Source organism: Prunus persica, chromosome G7 (assembly GCF_000346465.2).
Source record: "Prunus persica cultivar Lovell chromosome G7, Prunus_persica_NCBIv2, whole genome shotgun sequence".
In the NCBI taxonomy this organism is placed as follows: Eukaryota; Viridiplantae; Streptophyta; class Magnoliopsida; order Rosales; family Rosaceae; genus Prunus; species Prunus persica.
Genome location: NC_034015.1, coordinates 9,716,176 through 9,731,727, shown reverse-complemented (window position 1 = coordinate 9,731,727; position 15,552 = coordinate 9,716,176). Strand labels below are relative to the sequence as shown.

Here is a 15,552-nt window from a genome sequence, read left to right as displayed (position 1 = left end):
TTTTTTAAAATCACTCAAAAGAAAAGGTAGAAAAGTCTATAAGATTACAAATTATTATTTATTTGGTAGAAATAACATTGTACATTATTCTTTATTATTTTATTAATAAAGTTTTAGCATTTGAAAACCAATTTAGTTGTTTTTTTTCTTCTTGATGAGTAGCAGATTAAATACAGGGGAAAAGGCACATGCATATTACCACAATAGCCACGAGCTGCTCCAGCAGTCTTGCCATATTTTTGCCAGCACAAAGTATTGCAAGGCTTCTCTTGGCAATTAGGCATGTACTCAATCTTCCCACAAGCACTAGGATCTGCATTTCCTCTATCCCCTCGTCTCTTTCTTGAATTATTATCTGACATGGTTCACATCCTCTCTTGTCTTGTTGCCATTATATTCTGACTCGAAATCAGGGGCGGATCCAGCATGGGACCAGTGTGGTCCCAAACCGCCACTCCATTTTTTCCTCTTCTATTGGTATATATGATATATAATATTATAATATATTAGATACGTTTTAGGATATTTATCCTAAAATAAAATAATATATTAGATTCTTTTGGCCTGCAAATTAACCATAAAATTTCTTGATCTCTCTTCTACTCATCTTCCTTAAATCTTCTAGGTTAGTTTATGACATTTGCACTAAAAACTCCTAAAGTTTTAACCTTTCTTTCTTTTCCTTTTTTGTTTAAAGTTTTATGAATTTTTTATTTTCCACATTTTTTTAATGTATGAGATGGGTACCTTAATATTGTGCTTTATGAACTCTTTACTTTTCTATATTTTTTCTTTGTTGGAATATAAATGATTAATTTCTAAGTCTTTAATAGTGTAGATGATGAAATTATTATTTAATCAATTTAAAATATGAAATTCATAATAATTATGAAGAGAAGACAAGTTTTATGAAGGGCCCCTCTAATGTGAAATCCTGGCTACGCCACTATTAGAATAATCCTTTACCTTACACAATATCTTCCTACATCTTATCATGATTTGTCGTCACTATTTTCTGAAGTCTATTTAAGAAGAGTTAGGATTTCCAACCAAATACACCATCTTCTTCATTCTCATCTTTTTGCTTCAAAATTAAAGCTATCAATGGCTTCACGTGGTAAGGCATTACAAATGCTTTAAGATTCTGATTCTGATGAGGACAATCATCAACAAAGAGTGGCAATCTCCAGTGCTCACTGTACATCCTTGATGAATGAATATGGTAATAGGCGAAGCAAACATCGTGGTTCGGTTGTGTAGCAGATTAAACACAGGGCTAAAGGCACATGCATATTCCCACCGCAATGGCCACGAGCTGCTCCAGCACCAGCAGTCTTGCCATATTTTTGCCTGCCAGCACAAATCATTGCAAGGCTTCTCTTGGCAATTACGCATGTACTCCATCTTCCCACAAGCACGAGTTGATTGTGCCACCGCTTCATCTCCTGCACCACTCAATATATTCAACAAACACATTTATGTTTTCACACATCTACATTTATGTTTTCATTATCTTTTTTAATTCTAAAATAAATTAAAATTTTTATTTAAAAAAAAGCCTCTCGCAAGTGCGAAAGCGAAAGTACGTGCGAAGTATCAACGATCAATACAAATTTCTACAGTAACTTTTCCGCCACAAGTCGCCCTTTCAATTTCTTTGTTATTCCATAAATATTCCCAAGCATTATTATATTAAAGAATAACGACCAATTTTTTTTGCTGTTTTCTATTTATAATAAAAAGTATTAAAAAATAAAAGAGAAGTGAAAAAATCACCATTCTTTATAAATTATCAAAGTTTGGGCATCTGGGTTGTAACAAAAACAAAAAAAAGTTGGGAGATTCACTATTATACCCAATATGGGGGCCCAAATTATAAAAATATCCTATATAAAATGGACTTTAGAAACACACCCAAAGCCCATTTACAACATAACAAAAAAGCTTTTAACTTCTTATAAATTACAAAACTGCCATCAATTTCTTAAAACAAGCCCAACCCCAAAATCTCATAAAAATACCCAAAGCACTCAATAGGGCATCAAAGTAATTTAATAATCAATATTAAATTCAATAAGGCCAGCTATCATTTTTTGGGTTTTTTTTGGGTTTGTTTATAGGAATTCAATTATGTAGGATTTATTTATAATATTAGTGCTAGAAATAGATATATCACTAAATATCTCTAAAAAGTTTGGGCATCTGGGCTGGCTTACTTATAATAACCCAATTTGGTTCTCATTCTTCTTATAGTGGACTTTTCTTTTGTCAAAACTAATTTAGCCCATTAGTGAAACAGACCTAGGCACTAGCCCAAACGTCCTCCCTCCTCCTCTCCTCCTCCTCTTTTCTTCTTGTTCTTGTTCTTCTTCTCTCTCTGTGTCACGCCTCTTCTAAAACGGTGTGTATTGTAGTTAGGGTACCTAACATCATCTTCTTCACGAGTTAGCCGCATTCTTCTTCACAGAGCAACAGCAACTGGAGATTGGCAGCAGATGCAAGCGCAACTAAGTTCTTTCCAATCCTTCTTCCTTCTTTTTGTTGATGCCGCCTAAACCAGTAAAAACCTAGCCTCTTCGAATCCAGGAGAAGAGGCTAAGTGTATTGCGAAATAACCCCCGCCGTATCCTTGACCTTATCTAGACTGTATCGCTCGCGTGTCCATGGCGTATCGGAAACTTATCGGATGTTCAACATAACAGAAAAGTCCACGATAAGCCGTTTGCAGTATCCGATACGTGTCGGAGGCGTATCGTATCGGAGGAGTATCCAATACGAGTATACCTTTCCTGACCCGCGTATTCTTGCAACATAGGCCGCCGATTAGAGAGACTAGGAGAGAGGGAGAGAGAGAGAGTGATGGAGAAGAGAGAGGGAGAAGGGGAAGGTGAAGAGGAGCAGGTAGTGAATCCGTGGACGGTGTCGGCCAAAGGTGGCGGGAAAATCGACTACGATAAGCTCATTGACCAGTTCGGCTGTCAGAGGATCGACCAGTCGCTCGTCGACCGTATCCACCGCCTCACCTCACGTGCTCCCCACGTGTTCCTCCGCCGCGGGGTCTTCTTCGCCCACAGGTCTCTCTCTCTCTCGTTGTCTTTGGTTTTCAATCATTATAAATTTGACATTTAAAGAAAACACAGAAGTGGGGTTGATAGTGGACTGTATGCGAATGCAGGGACTTGAGTGAAATTCTTGATGCTTATGAGAGAGGAGAGAAGTTCTATTTGTACACAGGAAGAGGACCTTCCTCTGAGGCATTGCATTTGGGTCATCTTATCCCCTTCATGTTCACTAAGTAAGTCCTAACTTGCTTTCTGCTTATCTTTTTCGGCCAGGGTTTAACAGACAGATGCTATGTACACACTCATATGTATGTATGTATATATATATATATATATATATATATATAATCAGTGTCTTTTTATCACTGGAATGCTTTTTTCAGATATTTGCAAGAGGCCTTCAAGGTTCCTCTTGTTATTCAACTTACTGATGATGAGAAATGCATGTGGAAAAATCTGACTGTGGAAGAGAGCCAGAGACTTGCCAGGGAGAATGCCAAGGACATTATTGCTTGTGGTTTTGACGTAACAAGAACCTTCATTTTCTCTGATTTTGATTATGTTGGTGGGTAAGTAACACATATGTACGTTTAACTCCATTACTAATTTAATACTTCTGCATGTTGACATGTTGTTCAGTTTGTGTTTCAATTTTTTATCAATGGCCTAGAGTGTGCTATGCAAGCCTTCATTTACTTTTCTGCCTAAGTTAGGGGTTTGAGATTTTGGGATTCAATGCAAGCCTCTTGTTTTTTTTAATAGGAAAATCTTGTTGGCTTTAAAATCCTTAGTTTCTTAATGAATTTACGTCAAAGGGCCTCGTGAATTTAAAGTTAATGTTGGATGTTCCACCAAGTGATCACCTTATGATATGCAAACTGCTTGACAAGCTTCGATGGGGAACCTTCTGTTTTCAAACTTTGACAGGGGCGTGATTCTATTATTCATGAATACCGTATGTAAGAGTGTGTTGTAACACTTGTTGACTGATTTTGTGTTTAATTTTCTATGCAGTGCCTTTTACAAGAACATGGTGAAGGTTGGAAAGTGTGTCACATATAATAAGGTGATTTACAATCTTTTCCCTACGGAGCATTATTTTTTATAGATATTTGGTGTACCTCCTTATTCAAGTTTTTGTAATCATCTATCCAGGTTGTTGGAATTTTTGGTTTCACTGGTGAAGATCATATTGGAAAAGTTAGTTTTCCACCTGTGCAGGTATTTTCCTTGGCTATGCTGCGTATGATAGTGAATCCTGTAATTTTTGTTACTTGTTTCTGATTAGTTCCATGAAAATAGTGAAGCTAATATCTGTTCTATTTTTATAATTTCATAAAACATCACCTCTTGTAAGTCATATTAAGGAGATTCAATGTGGTTATGTGTTAATGCAGGCAGTTCCATCATTTCCAAGTTCCTTTCCACATCTTTTCGGTGGTCAAGACAATCTTCGTTGCTTAATTCCATGCGCGATTGACCAGGTATAAATGATAGGAATAATTCTCAGAGCATGAATTGTTAACTAATGATGGAAAGTGGTCAAGTTTTTTCAGTTTTTATAGATAGGTATAGTTTATATGCCCATGATAGCAGTGTACAGTAAATTTATGTTATTGGGCAAGTTCTGTTACTATTCAGGAGAACATATATTGGTTAGTTTTTGGGAGATTTTTTTTTCCCTTTTTTATATGATATGAAATATGAGGGTTATTGGTTTTCTTTTGCCTGCCTAAATTGTAGGGAACCACCTCACCTTTAAAAGTAACACCTTTTGAGAGGATGAAACATGGAGAGAGGGATAATTACAGTTTTAGTAACTTTGTGTGCTTATTTGTTTTAGTGAATGCTGTTTTTCTTATTTTGTTTTATTTACTAATACCATGTTATATTTGTTTGCGATTTGTCCAGGATCCTTATTTTAGAATGACACGAGATGTCGCTCCACGGATTGGATACCAGAAACCTGCATTGATTGAGTCTTCTTTCTTCCCTGCCATGCAGGTACTTTATGGTTTTGGCACATAATACATGTGTGCTACTTAAATTGGTTCCTAAATTTTTAAAAGGGATAAGAAAGATGCAATATTTAAATTAGCCAGCTGAATTTAGTTGATAATTTTTATGCAGAATCTGACCTTCTGTATTTGGTTGGCTGTTTATTTCTCTGATTTTTTTCTTTTATTTGACCAATGATTTTGCACTAGAGACTTAAATTATTCCACATATGTTTCATATGACCAATGTTTTCCGGTGGGGGGTGCTAAATTTTGATGTTGTCTGATACGTTTAAGCCCTAATGTGGACTTTGGAGACACTACCTGTATGCATTCGCACACACATAAACATGAATATATCATTGTTCACAGGGAGTGCACAAGGACCATAATTAATAACACAAAAGTTGATTATTGTAATATGAATATTCAGCTTTCAAAAGAAGTAATTGCCGGCTAAACTGGTCATGCAAAAATTGGATGATGTGGTATGCATGTGAGTGCTGATATATTTCCTGGAATGTGGATACTTGCAGGGAGAGACCGGTAAAATGTCGGCCAGTGATCCAAATTCTGCCATTTATGTAACTGATTCTGCAAAGGAAATTAAGAACAAGGTTTGCGTTTGCTGTTGCTGTGGTTTTATTTGTACAACCTTTCTATTCACTAAGACTCTTGCACAATCATTATCGATGTTCTCTTATTCTAGGGCCAAAGTCTTTAATTGATGCAAGGTTCAAAGTGTAACCTTTTAAACTCCCAGTGAAAAACATGCTTCTCTATTTCTTCAAATAGCTGTCTTCCCTTTCCGAAACCACCATCTACTCGTCTTAGCTTTCCCACACCACCAAACTGTAGTTTCGCAGTGCCAAATTTTTCTACCTGAAATCACAGTCCAAATGGTCGAAAAATTCTTCAGGATTAACAAAATAAAGAATTTGTGTGCATGTGCAGATAAACAGGTATGCATTTTCTGGTGGACAAGATTCAATAGAGAAACATAGAGAACTTGGAGCAAATCTCGAGGTATTTGAATTGTTTCACATGTTAGTAATAGAAATTTGTCCTCCCCAATTGGTTTGAGAGTGTTATTGTTGCTGGATCTACTACCTTCCCTTCTCATTATAGATTGTCCAAGCAAGAAAAACAATTCTGCTTATCTGTCTGCACTTACATGCCAATTTGATTCATGTCTTATACGATTTGTCGGTCAGTACTTCGTGCCTTTTAACTTATTGAGGTATGATTTTATCTTCTGGACATTATTCAGGTAGATATACCATTCAAATATCTCAGTTTTTTCCTGGATGATGACGCTAAACTTGAAGAGATAAGGAAGGTGAGAGTGGTATCCTAATGAACTTGTTTTTTTAATCAATATTTTTTTTATTAGTACAAATGATGCCTTCTTGTTTTGCTAATTCACTTCGGGTACTATTAGGAGTATGGTGCAGGACGCATGCTAACAGGTGAAGTTAAGCAACTACTTATTCAGGTTTTGACTGAACTAGTTGAAAGACATCGTAGGGCTAGGGCTGCTGTGACTGATGAGGTAAGCTTTTGGGGCTAAGCATTGATCATTCTATAGAATGTTATTTGTCACTGGGCTGATTCTGACCACCCATATAGATTTTGAAAGATGCTTGTTGGCACATGGCATTGAAAACAAACATTTTGAATTATATGAAATCTCAGTTATGACTTAGAAGGGTTGATGAATGTTTTTGCATATTTTTCAGATGGTGGGTGCATTTATGGCAGTGAGGCCCCTACCCAATATGTTCAACTAAAGTTGAGGCAGAGAGAAATCTACACACACATCCATGCATATTTATCTTACAATTTTTTTTGTTAATGATCTGTTAGTCTGGATAGTACTCTTCAAATTTAGATTTAGTCATATTCGTTGTTGATGCTCAAACACAAAAGTTGTGAAGGTTTCTACGACAATATTTTTGTAAGAGTCATTAATTGAAACTCAATTTGAGCTGAGCGCAATGGTTTTAAGTTTGGTTTTGTATGATATTGTGCCCTGAAGTGCTGTATCTGCGGATATTTTTTGATGATAGCTGTATTTTCACATCTATTGTCAGGTTAATGTAAGAGATGAAGCAGTTGTGAGTGAGCAAAGTTATAATTGTTAATGTTACCATCTCCATCAACTCTCAATTGGAGCAGAATTTTCAATTGTAGAATCCATTCGAAAAACTGCAACTGATCATTTCCTAAAGCGTTAATCGTTTTATTAGCTCATGAATTTAAACCCGATTTGCATTTGAGTCATTCAATTTTCAAAATCGTTCCCGTGGCCCTTCAACTTCAGTTTCGTTAGGACAAATGATCCTGCTATTGAACTTTTTTATTAAATGTAAGGGCAAAATGGTATTTTTGTATTAAATTGATTAAAATATGAATAAAAAATTAAAAATAAACTCTCTCTCCCCCTCTATCTCGATTTCTACTCCCCCCTAAACTTGAAATTTTTTTTTTTTGGGGTTTTTAATTTGATTTTCTTTTATTGTTATTTTAAAGATGTGATTTTTTATCCATTGTTTTAATATAAAAAAACTATTTAGCCCTTGCATTTTACAGAAAAAGTTAACAAAATTGATGACAGGACCATTTGTCCTAACGAAAGTGAAGTTAAAGGACCACATGAATGATTTTGGAAATTGAGGGACTCAAATACAAATCGGGTCTAAGTTCAAGGACTAATAAAACAATTAACCATCTCCTAAATTACCAGTATCATTCTTTATATAAAAAAACACAATGCTTTTTGCATTTAAGGTTCAGTGATGAATGTTTGCATTTTGAGGTTTCATGATTGAATTGTTGCATTTTAAGGTTTCACTGATGAATTTTCGCATTTTAGAGTTTTATGAATGAAGTTTTATATTTTAAGGTTTCACTGATAAATTTATGCATTTTGGGGTTTCATGAATGAATAAGAAGAACAACTTTCATAAGTGCAATAACAATAACATAAATTAAACACACAACATAAATGAAAACATATTACATAAATTTAAACAAGTGGCTCATTGCCCCTCTCCTTGCCATTTCCAAAGGTGGTTGATCAAATCATTCTTTAGAATGTGATGCACGTGCGGAGATGAATGAATTTTTTGTACCTATTATGTAAGAAAATAGGTATGTTACTTTGTAATAGAATTTTTTTTTTTAACACTTTCTATAAATTAAAAACATATTACAAAATAACAAACCTATTTTTCATTATTTCTATATTACATTGAATATAAACATATGAATATCATCAAAATCTCATTATTTTTTTTTTTTGCAAGCATGACCCAGACGTTTAAACACATAATCAAAACCTATAATAAAACAATTAAATATGAAAATGAATCCCATTATAAATGGACAATTAATGATGACTTATTTAAAGATCAACATTTTGGAGGGAATCACTACAATAAATTGGGGAACCAAAAGGTGAGGCCATACCCAAAAAGCAAAATAGAACATCTATGAAAAAAAATTTGGGGCTCTTCGAATCAAAAGATAAAACACCCTATAAAAAGAGCAAAACGTGCAATGCCCTTTTTTTTTTTTTTTTTTTTTTGAGTTCCTTTCCTATTGAAAGGGGTGATAGCATATTAAACTCACACACACAACACGGATGCTAGGACTCGAACCCAGGACCTTGCCTGAGGGAGTAAATACTCCAAACCACTACACTAGTGGGTCCTTGTGCAATGCCCATTTTAATTCCATTAGAATTGGCCTTTTTTGTTTGTTTTTGTTTTGGTTTTAACCAAATAATCATTAAGTTAAAGAACAATGCTATTCTTACGACATTTGTATACCACATTCCCATACCACTTTATGTGGCAGTTGAGGTGGACAACCACATCAATTAAAATTATTTAATATTTTCTTTTCTTTTATAATTTATTAACACTTAAAAAAAACTGTTAATTAAAATTTCCTTATTAAAATACACTTCTTTGATTTAATTGATGTGACATATGATATGGACATGCCACATCATGTGATATAGAAATGTGAGATAAAAATGTGGTAAGTGTAGCATTACTTAGCAACAGCAGCACCCAAAGGTTTTATTAGCGACGCCTAGCGACGGCTTTTTCTATGCTAAAGACTTTTTTCCTATCTGAGGCATTACTGTCGTCGCAAAAGGTCCAAAACCGCCACCAATACTAAAAACTGTCATGTTTTCAAAAAAGTGTGTTTATCTTTCTGCTTTCAGGTAGAACTTTGTTTTACTTTCCCTAGACTACTACTGGCAATTTGGTACCATGTACAAGGTGCAATTAACTTAAAAAAATTGGGACAAGGGTAACAGTAGAGGCATATATAACTATTTTCTCAACATTTTAAATCCAAAGCTACTTTACACCTTCGAGGTCAATTAATGATAAAAATAGAGGTATAACTTAATCAAATTGTTTGAATAGTAACTAAAAACTAGTGCTTTCGACAAATACACTTCATTATTTATAAATTCTGCAAAAGAAAAATTAAATTTGAATTATGTTTAATCAAGTTATGGTATTTAAAGTCTCCAAGAAAAAAATGAGACCCTTATTTTTTTAAACAACTTGAAAGTGTTTCAGTTTTCTTTTTCATTTGTTGTGTGTGCTCCTTTCTCTTTCTCCAAAACCAAGTAAAATGAGGGAAACATATCCCTTGATCGCTCTAGAAAGACAACAGAAAAGAAGAGGAACAAATCCCTAAAGCAAACACATAAGTAACGGGACGCTTCTGGATTGCTCCTCTGAAACATATGCAAAGGACATCCACGACTAAAAGCCCTAAAAATGCTACATAGAAAATAAAGGGTTAATTACAGTTTAGTACCTTGAGCTCTCACCTTTAGAGCAGTTCCAGCGGGCAACCTTTTGCCTGGACAAGGGGGGCCGTAGGCCTAAAAAGTGTTTCCAGTAGGCAAATGCAGCCAGGGTAGTTTGTGGACTTCACAAGCCTGGGCTAGCCCAAAGGCAAGAATAGCATGGGCTGTTGCTTGGGTTTGCTGACGTCAGCAATGAAATTTTTTTTTTTAAAATCTAAAAAAATACTAAAAATTGAGAGTAGGAGTGATGGGTGGTGATGGTTCTTCATTTAACAGTGGTGGCGCCTTCTGTCTTGGTGGTTGGGCAGTTCTTGGTGGTCGAACTGAGGCTGTCGGGTGGAGGGCCTAGGGTTTGGGGTCGGGGAAGAAGGTAGCTGATAGGATTTTTGTTTTATTATAAATCTTTTTCTGAACTTTAATTAGTTTTTATTTATGTTTTATTAATATTATAATCATTTTAAATTTTAAATAAGTGGGTTCCCACATATGCTATGTCATCACTTAACAGATTCTTTAACATTATAACGGCAAAGCCATATTGCAAAAATTTTACAAATATACACTATTTTATTGTTAAAATTGAGAGTGCACGACAAACATGCCTTAAAGATAAGAGATCATGGTACCAAACTGTAATTAACCCTAAAATAAATAACTCACAAGTGGTGGATCTTTCCAAGAAAAGCTCTTGGCAAGCATAAACAAAAGCGAGCAAACTCCCCCCACTGAGGTAATGTGAGGATAAAAGGACCGAAGGCAAAAAGACAAGAAATGTCGAAATCTACAAAGAGAAAAAAATAGGTTGCTCGTTAGCCATGAGCACCCAAGAAGAGCACCCCTACATAGAAAATAAAAAATAGATCGACAACACAAAAATATACAAAAGGCACGTATATATGATATGGCTCAAAGACACCCTGACAACACCCTTTTCCTCTCTCTCCCCAAAAAAGCTTAACAAACATCTTTAAAAATAAAAGGTGTCGCTTCACCCATCTTTTCGACTTGTCTGCCGTCCTCCTCAAATTGGTCCTCAGTGACCTAATCTTCTTCAACATAGGCTGTTGATGTGAGCTATCCTAATTAATCAAGGAGATTTGTTTCCTTGATTAATTAAGGGATTTACTTTCTTATTTTATATAGTTGACATAACCCTTGTATAATTAGGAGATATTCTCCTAATTGATCTCTTAATTGATTACTGTATTGATTTCCTTGTAAAGCACTTACATAAACTCCTATATATACATCCATATGAAGAAGAATACAATTAACCTAAAATATTCAAACCATATTCATATTTTAGTATGGTATCAGAGCAATCGATTCTAGGTTGTCTCTAATCCTTCAAATCATACCTCAAATTCAAACCCAAACTCTAAATCAAATTCCTTACCTCTCAAATCAAATCCTCTTATCAAACTCCTTAAACACATACCTCTTAAATCAAATCCCTAAATCAAATCCATACATCAAATTCCTCAAATTCTCAACTTAACTCCTTAACTGCAAGCACACACTCATATCAACTCTTACTTCCGCTGCGATGTCAAGACCCCCTATGATTCACTCCTTCCTTGTAGACTCACAAAAGTATGCGGTCACTCCGCTGAACCAACTATCCGGGCTCGTGCTTCTATCGCCACCACCAAAGTTTCTGATTTTCATACGTCTTCTCCAAGTCCCACTGGATTATTGACTTGGGTGCTACGGATTACATGACATTTGATCTTAAGCAACTTATTAGTTGTAAATCAACCACTCAGTCGTTGGTGTCAAATGCTAATGGTACCTTATCCCTTGTGGTTGAGGGAAGGCTCTATATCTCTCTCTAACTCCATACATCTGGATTCTGTATTGCTTGTTCCCTTATTGGACCATAACTTCTTGTTTGTTGCACAACTTACTACTACTTTGGGGTGTACTGCAACATTTTGGTTGAATCATTGTGTTTTTCAAGACATCCTCATGGGAAAGAAGATTGGTTGTGGTACTAGGTGGGGTAAACTCTACTACTTGGACTAGACACCGGATAGTGAGACCAAGGTTGGTCAAGCTTTCACAACCAGTGGAGCTAGTTCTGAGAGGCAAAGAGACAAAGTCTGGTTAAGATATAAACGTCTTGGGCATGCCTCGTTAGGTTATCTGAAGAACTTGTTTCCATCATTATTTTTCAGTTTTGATGTTTCCAGCTTTCAGTGTGATACGTGTGAATTGGCTAAGAGTCATCGTGTTCCGTTCCCCTTAAGTACAAATAAAAGTTTGGTTATCTTCTCCCTTATTCATTCTGATGTTTGGGGGCTTGCTCAAATCGCTACTCTGATTGGAGCTCGATGGTTTGTTACTTTCACTGATGACTGCACCCGAATGACCTGGGTTTCCCTTCTCAAAACCAAAGGGGAAGTCAGTTTAACGTTTGAACATTTCCATAAAATAGTGGCAACTCAGTTTCGTGCCCAAATACATGTTCTCCGTTATGACAATGGCGGAGAATTTCTTAATCATGATCTCAAAAAATTCTTACAAGATCATGGCATCATACATCAATGCTCGTGTCCATATACTCCTCAACAAAATAGGGTGGCTAAGCGAAAGAACCGACAGTTGTTGGAAGTCATTTGTGCAACTTTATTTGGTGCCAACATGCCTCGATCTTTTTAGGGCGATGCCGTCTTCTCTGCAGCTTACCTTATAAATAGGATTCCCTCAAGTATCTTGAATTTCCAAACTCCTCTTCAAACACTTCACCACCATCTCCAAATACCTCCCACCCCAAACTGTGAACCACGAATTTTCGGCTGTGTTGTATTCGTATACTTACATGATCACCAATGCAACAAATTGGATCCCTGCGCAGAAATATGTGTTTTCATTGGCTATGCCCTTCATCAGAAAAGCTACCAATGTTATCACCCTCTAAGTCATAAGGTATATACCTCCATGGATGTAGTGTTCCTGGAACACAACATATATTTTTCAAAAGCACAGAAGGAGAATCTAAAACTAAACTCCCCGAATTTTCTGGACTTTTTTCACAAGGGAATAGATTCAGCATAAAAGCGATAGGTCGCCCCTTAAAAACGACCGTTCGCCCCTCTTTATTGCCTCACAGGCAGAGCCATTATGTCCAAATGACCAGTTACTTTGTGCTCTTTTGCCAAACATTGAGCCTATGTCGCTAGTGAAAAACGACCAGTTGACTCCACTCTACCAAAATCAGGAGGAGGAAGTTGAACTGTTTTATGAGATTTTGCTCGCTCCCGACTCGCCTTCAGCTCTAGTACCACACCAATCACCTTATGAGGAAGTAACTCAGGTCACATCTCCTCCTGAAACTGATAATGCTAATGAAATATATCATGATGATTTGATTTCAAAAAGCATAAAGGATACAGATATAAGCTTCCAGAAAGAAAGAACTATTGTAAACCTCGAGTTTGGTATGAAGCAGATCTTAAAGCTAAAGGGAAATACTGCATTAATAATTATGTATCTCTAAGCAGATTAGCACAGTTACATGTATACTTTGTGAAGCAGTTGGCCAATATATTTGTCCCAAATAGTTTGAATGAAGCATTAGAAGACTCAAAATGGAAAAAAGCCATGAATGAAGAAATGCGAGCCCTCCAGAAGAGTGCCATATGGGAGCTCGTGCCTTTACTTCACAGAAAGAAGACAATGGGATGCAGGTGGATCTATACTATAAAACTCAAAACAAATGGATCCATTGAAATATATAAAGCTAAATTAGTGGCAAATGGGTACACACAGAGATATGTGGTGGATTACCAAGAGACCTTTGCCTAGTAGCCAAGATCAACACTATCAAAGTCCTACTGTCTCTAACAGCAAATCTAGATTGGCCACTACATTAGTTTGATATTAAAAATGTCTTTTTACACAGAGACTTGAAAGAAGAGGTATACATGGATTTACCACAATGATGTAATATAGCTCATGATAAGAAAAATCACATTTGCAAGCTTAGAAAATCATTATACGGATTAAAACAATTTCCCAGGGCATGGTTTGGCAGATTTACTAAGTCCATGAAATTTTTTGGATACACTCAAAGTAATTCAGACCATACCATATTCTTGAAGCATGATGGAGGAAAAATCACTACATTAATTATTTTTGTGGATGACATGGTCGTAACTGGGAACAATACATGAGAGCAACAAAAGCTACATAAGTATATGTCTCAGGAATTTGAGATGAAGGATTTATGAGCTTTGAAATACTTCATTGGAATTGAAGTAGCGAAGTCAAAAACTGGTATATTTATGTCTCAAAGAAGTATGTGATGGATTTACTCACTGACACAGAAATGCTTCCATGCAAGCTTGTTGACACACCCAATAAGATGAATCACTAGTTGTGTGATGACATGGACTGGGTGCTCACTAGTAAGGAACAATACCAGCGCCTTGTTAGAAGGTTGATATATTTGGCACACACAAGACCAGATATTGCATACGCTGTAAGTGTGGTTAGTCAATTATGCATTCTCCCAGTGTTTCTCATAGGAATGTAGTTGATCGAATCTTAAGCTACTTAAAGTCAGCCCCTGGAAATGGACTAATGTTCTCCAAGAATGGAAATACTGAAGTTATTGGATATACAGATGCTGACTGGGCTGGTTCCATTACAGATAGACCCTCTACATCGGGTTACTTTACATTTGTTGGAGGTAACCTTGTCACTTGGTGGAGTGAAAAATAAAATGTGGTTTCTAGGTCTAGTGTAGAAGCAGAATATAGAGGAATGACTCAAGGAGTCTGTGAATTATTATGGATCAGAAGACTCTTGACAGAATTGGGTTTCAAACCAGAAAAGCCAATGGAGTTACATTATGACAACAAGTCAGCTATCGATATTCCTCATAATCCAGTTCAACATGATCGAACCAAACATGTTGAGGTGGATAGACATTTCATCAAAGAAAAAATTGAGAATAAGATCATCTGTGTACCCTTCGTAAAATCAAAAGATCAATTGGTGGATGTCTTAACAAAAGCTGTACGTGGAAGAGTGTTTTGTGACTCACTTACCAAGTTGGGCATTGGTGACGTATATGCACCAACTTGAGGAGGATTGTTGACGTGAGCTATCCAAATTAATCAAGGACATTTATTTCCTTGATTAATTAGGAGATTTACTTTCTTATTTTATATAATTGACATACCCTTGTATAATTAGGAGATATTCTCCTATTTGATTACTGTATCTATTTCCTTGTAAAGCACTCATGTAAACTCCTATACATACCCCTTATAGAGAAAAATACAATTAACCTAAAGTATTCAAACTATATTCATATTTTAGCATAGGCGACATAATCCTCGGGCAGATGGAGAGCCACTGTGGGCTTGGTGAAACTTGGCTGGCATAGACACATGCCTCAATCCTTGAGCAAAGTTCTCCACGGCCGCTGCACGAAGGTCCTGGCTCTCCCGGTATTCCAAATGGCCTTAGAGCAAGCATCTTTCATAGCCCGACGCAGTTCATCAGCACGAGATTCGAGCCTCAAACGTCTCCTTCATGGTATGTTTCTCCTGCTCTAGCAGCTTGACCCACTCCACAACCATTTTCACGTTCTTTTGATCTACCTCAAGCTCACGGTCCTTCTGGTAGACCTGTTCCTGCATGC

General features: G+C 36.2%; 1 protein-coding gene across 1 annotated transcript; it reads left to right on the top strand.

Annotated features, from left to right (window-relative positions):
* LOC18771418 (tryptophan--tRNA ligase, cytoplasmic) lies at positions 2,292 to 7,203 on the top strand. The gene is made up of 12 exons (XM_007204274.2): positions 2,292 to 3,074; positions 3,176 to 3,295; positions 3,446 to 3,631; positions 4,077 to 4,128; positions 4,218 to 4,283; positions 4,460 to 4,546; positions 4,974 to 5,066; positions 5,596 to 5,676; positions 6,014 to 6,085; positions 6,330 to 6,398; positions 6,501 to 6,611; positions 6,799 to 7,203. Exons 1-12 carry the CDS (start codon positions 2,860 to 2,862, stop codon positions 6,847 to 6,849), a joined length of 1,203 nt encoding a protein of 400 aa, XP_007204336.1. The 5' UTR covers positions 2,292 to 2,859; the 3' UTR covers positions 6,850 to 7,203.

Coding starts and splice junctions, on each gene's coding strand:
- LOC18771418 (XM_007204274.2), top strand. CDS start 2,860: ATGGAGAAGAGAGAGGGAGAAGGGGAAGGTGAAGAGGAGCAGGTAGTG. Junction 3,075..3,175: donor GGGGTCTTCTTCGCCCACAG/GTCTCTCTCTCT, acceptor ATGCGAATGCAG/GGACTTGAGTGAAATTCTTG. Junction 5,677..6,013: donor CAAAGGAAATTAAGAACAAG/GTTTGCGTTTGC, acceptor GTGCATGTGCAG/ATAAACAGGTATGCATTTTC.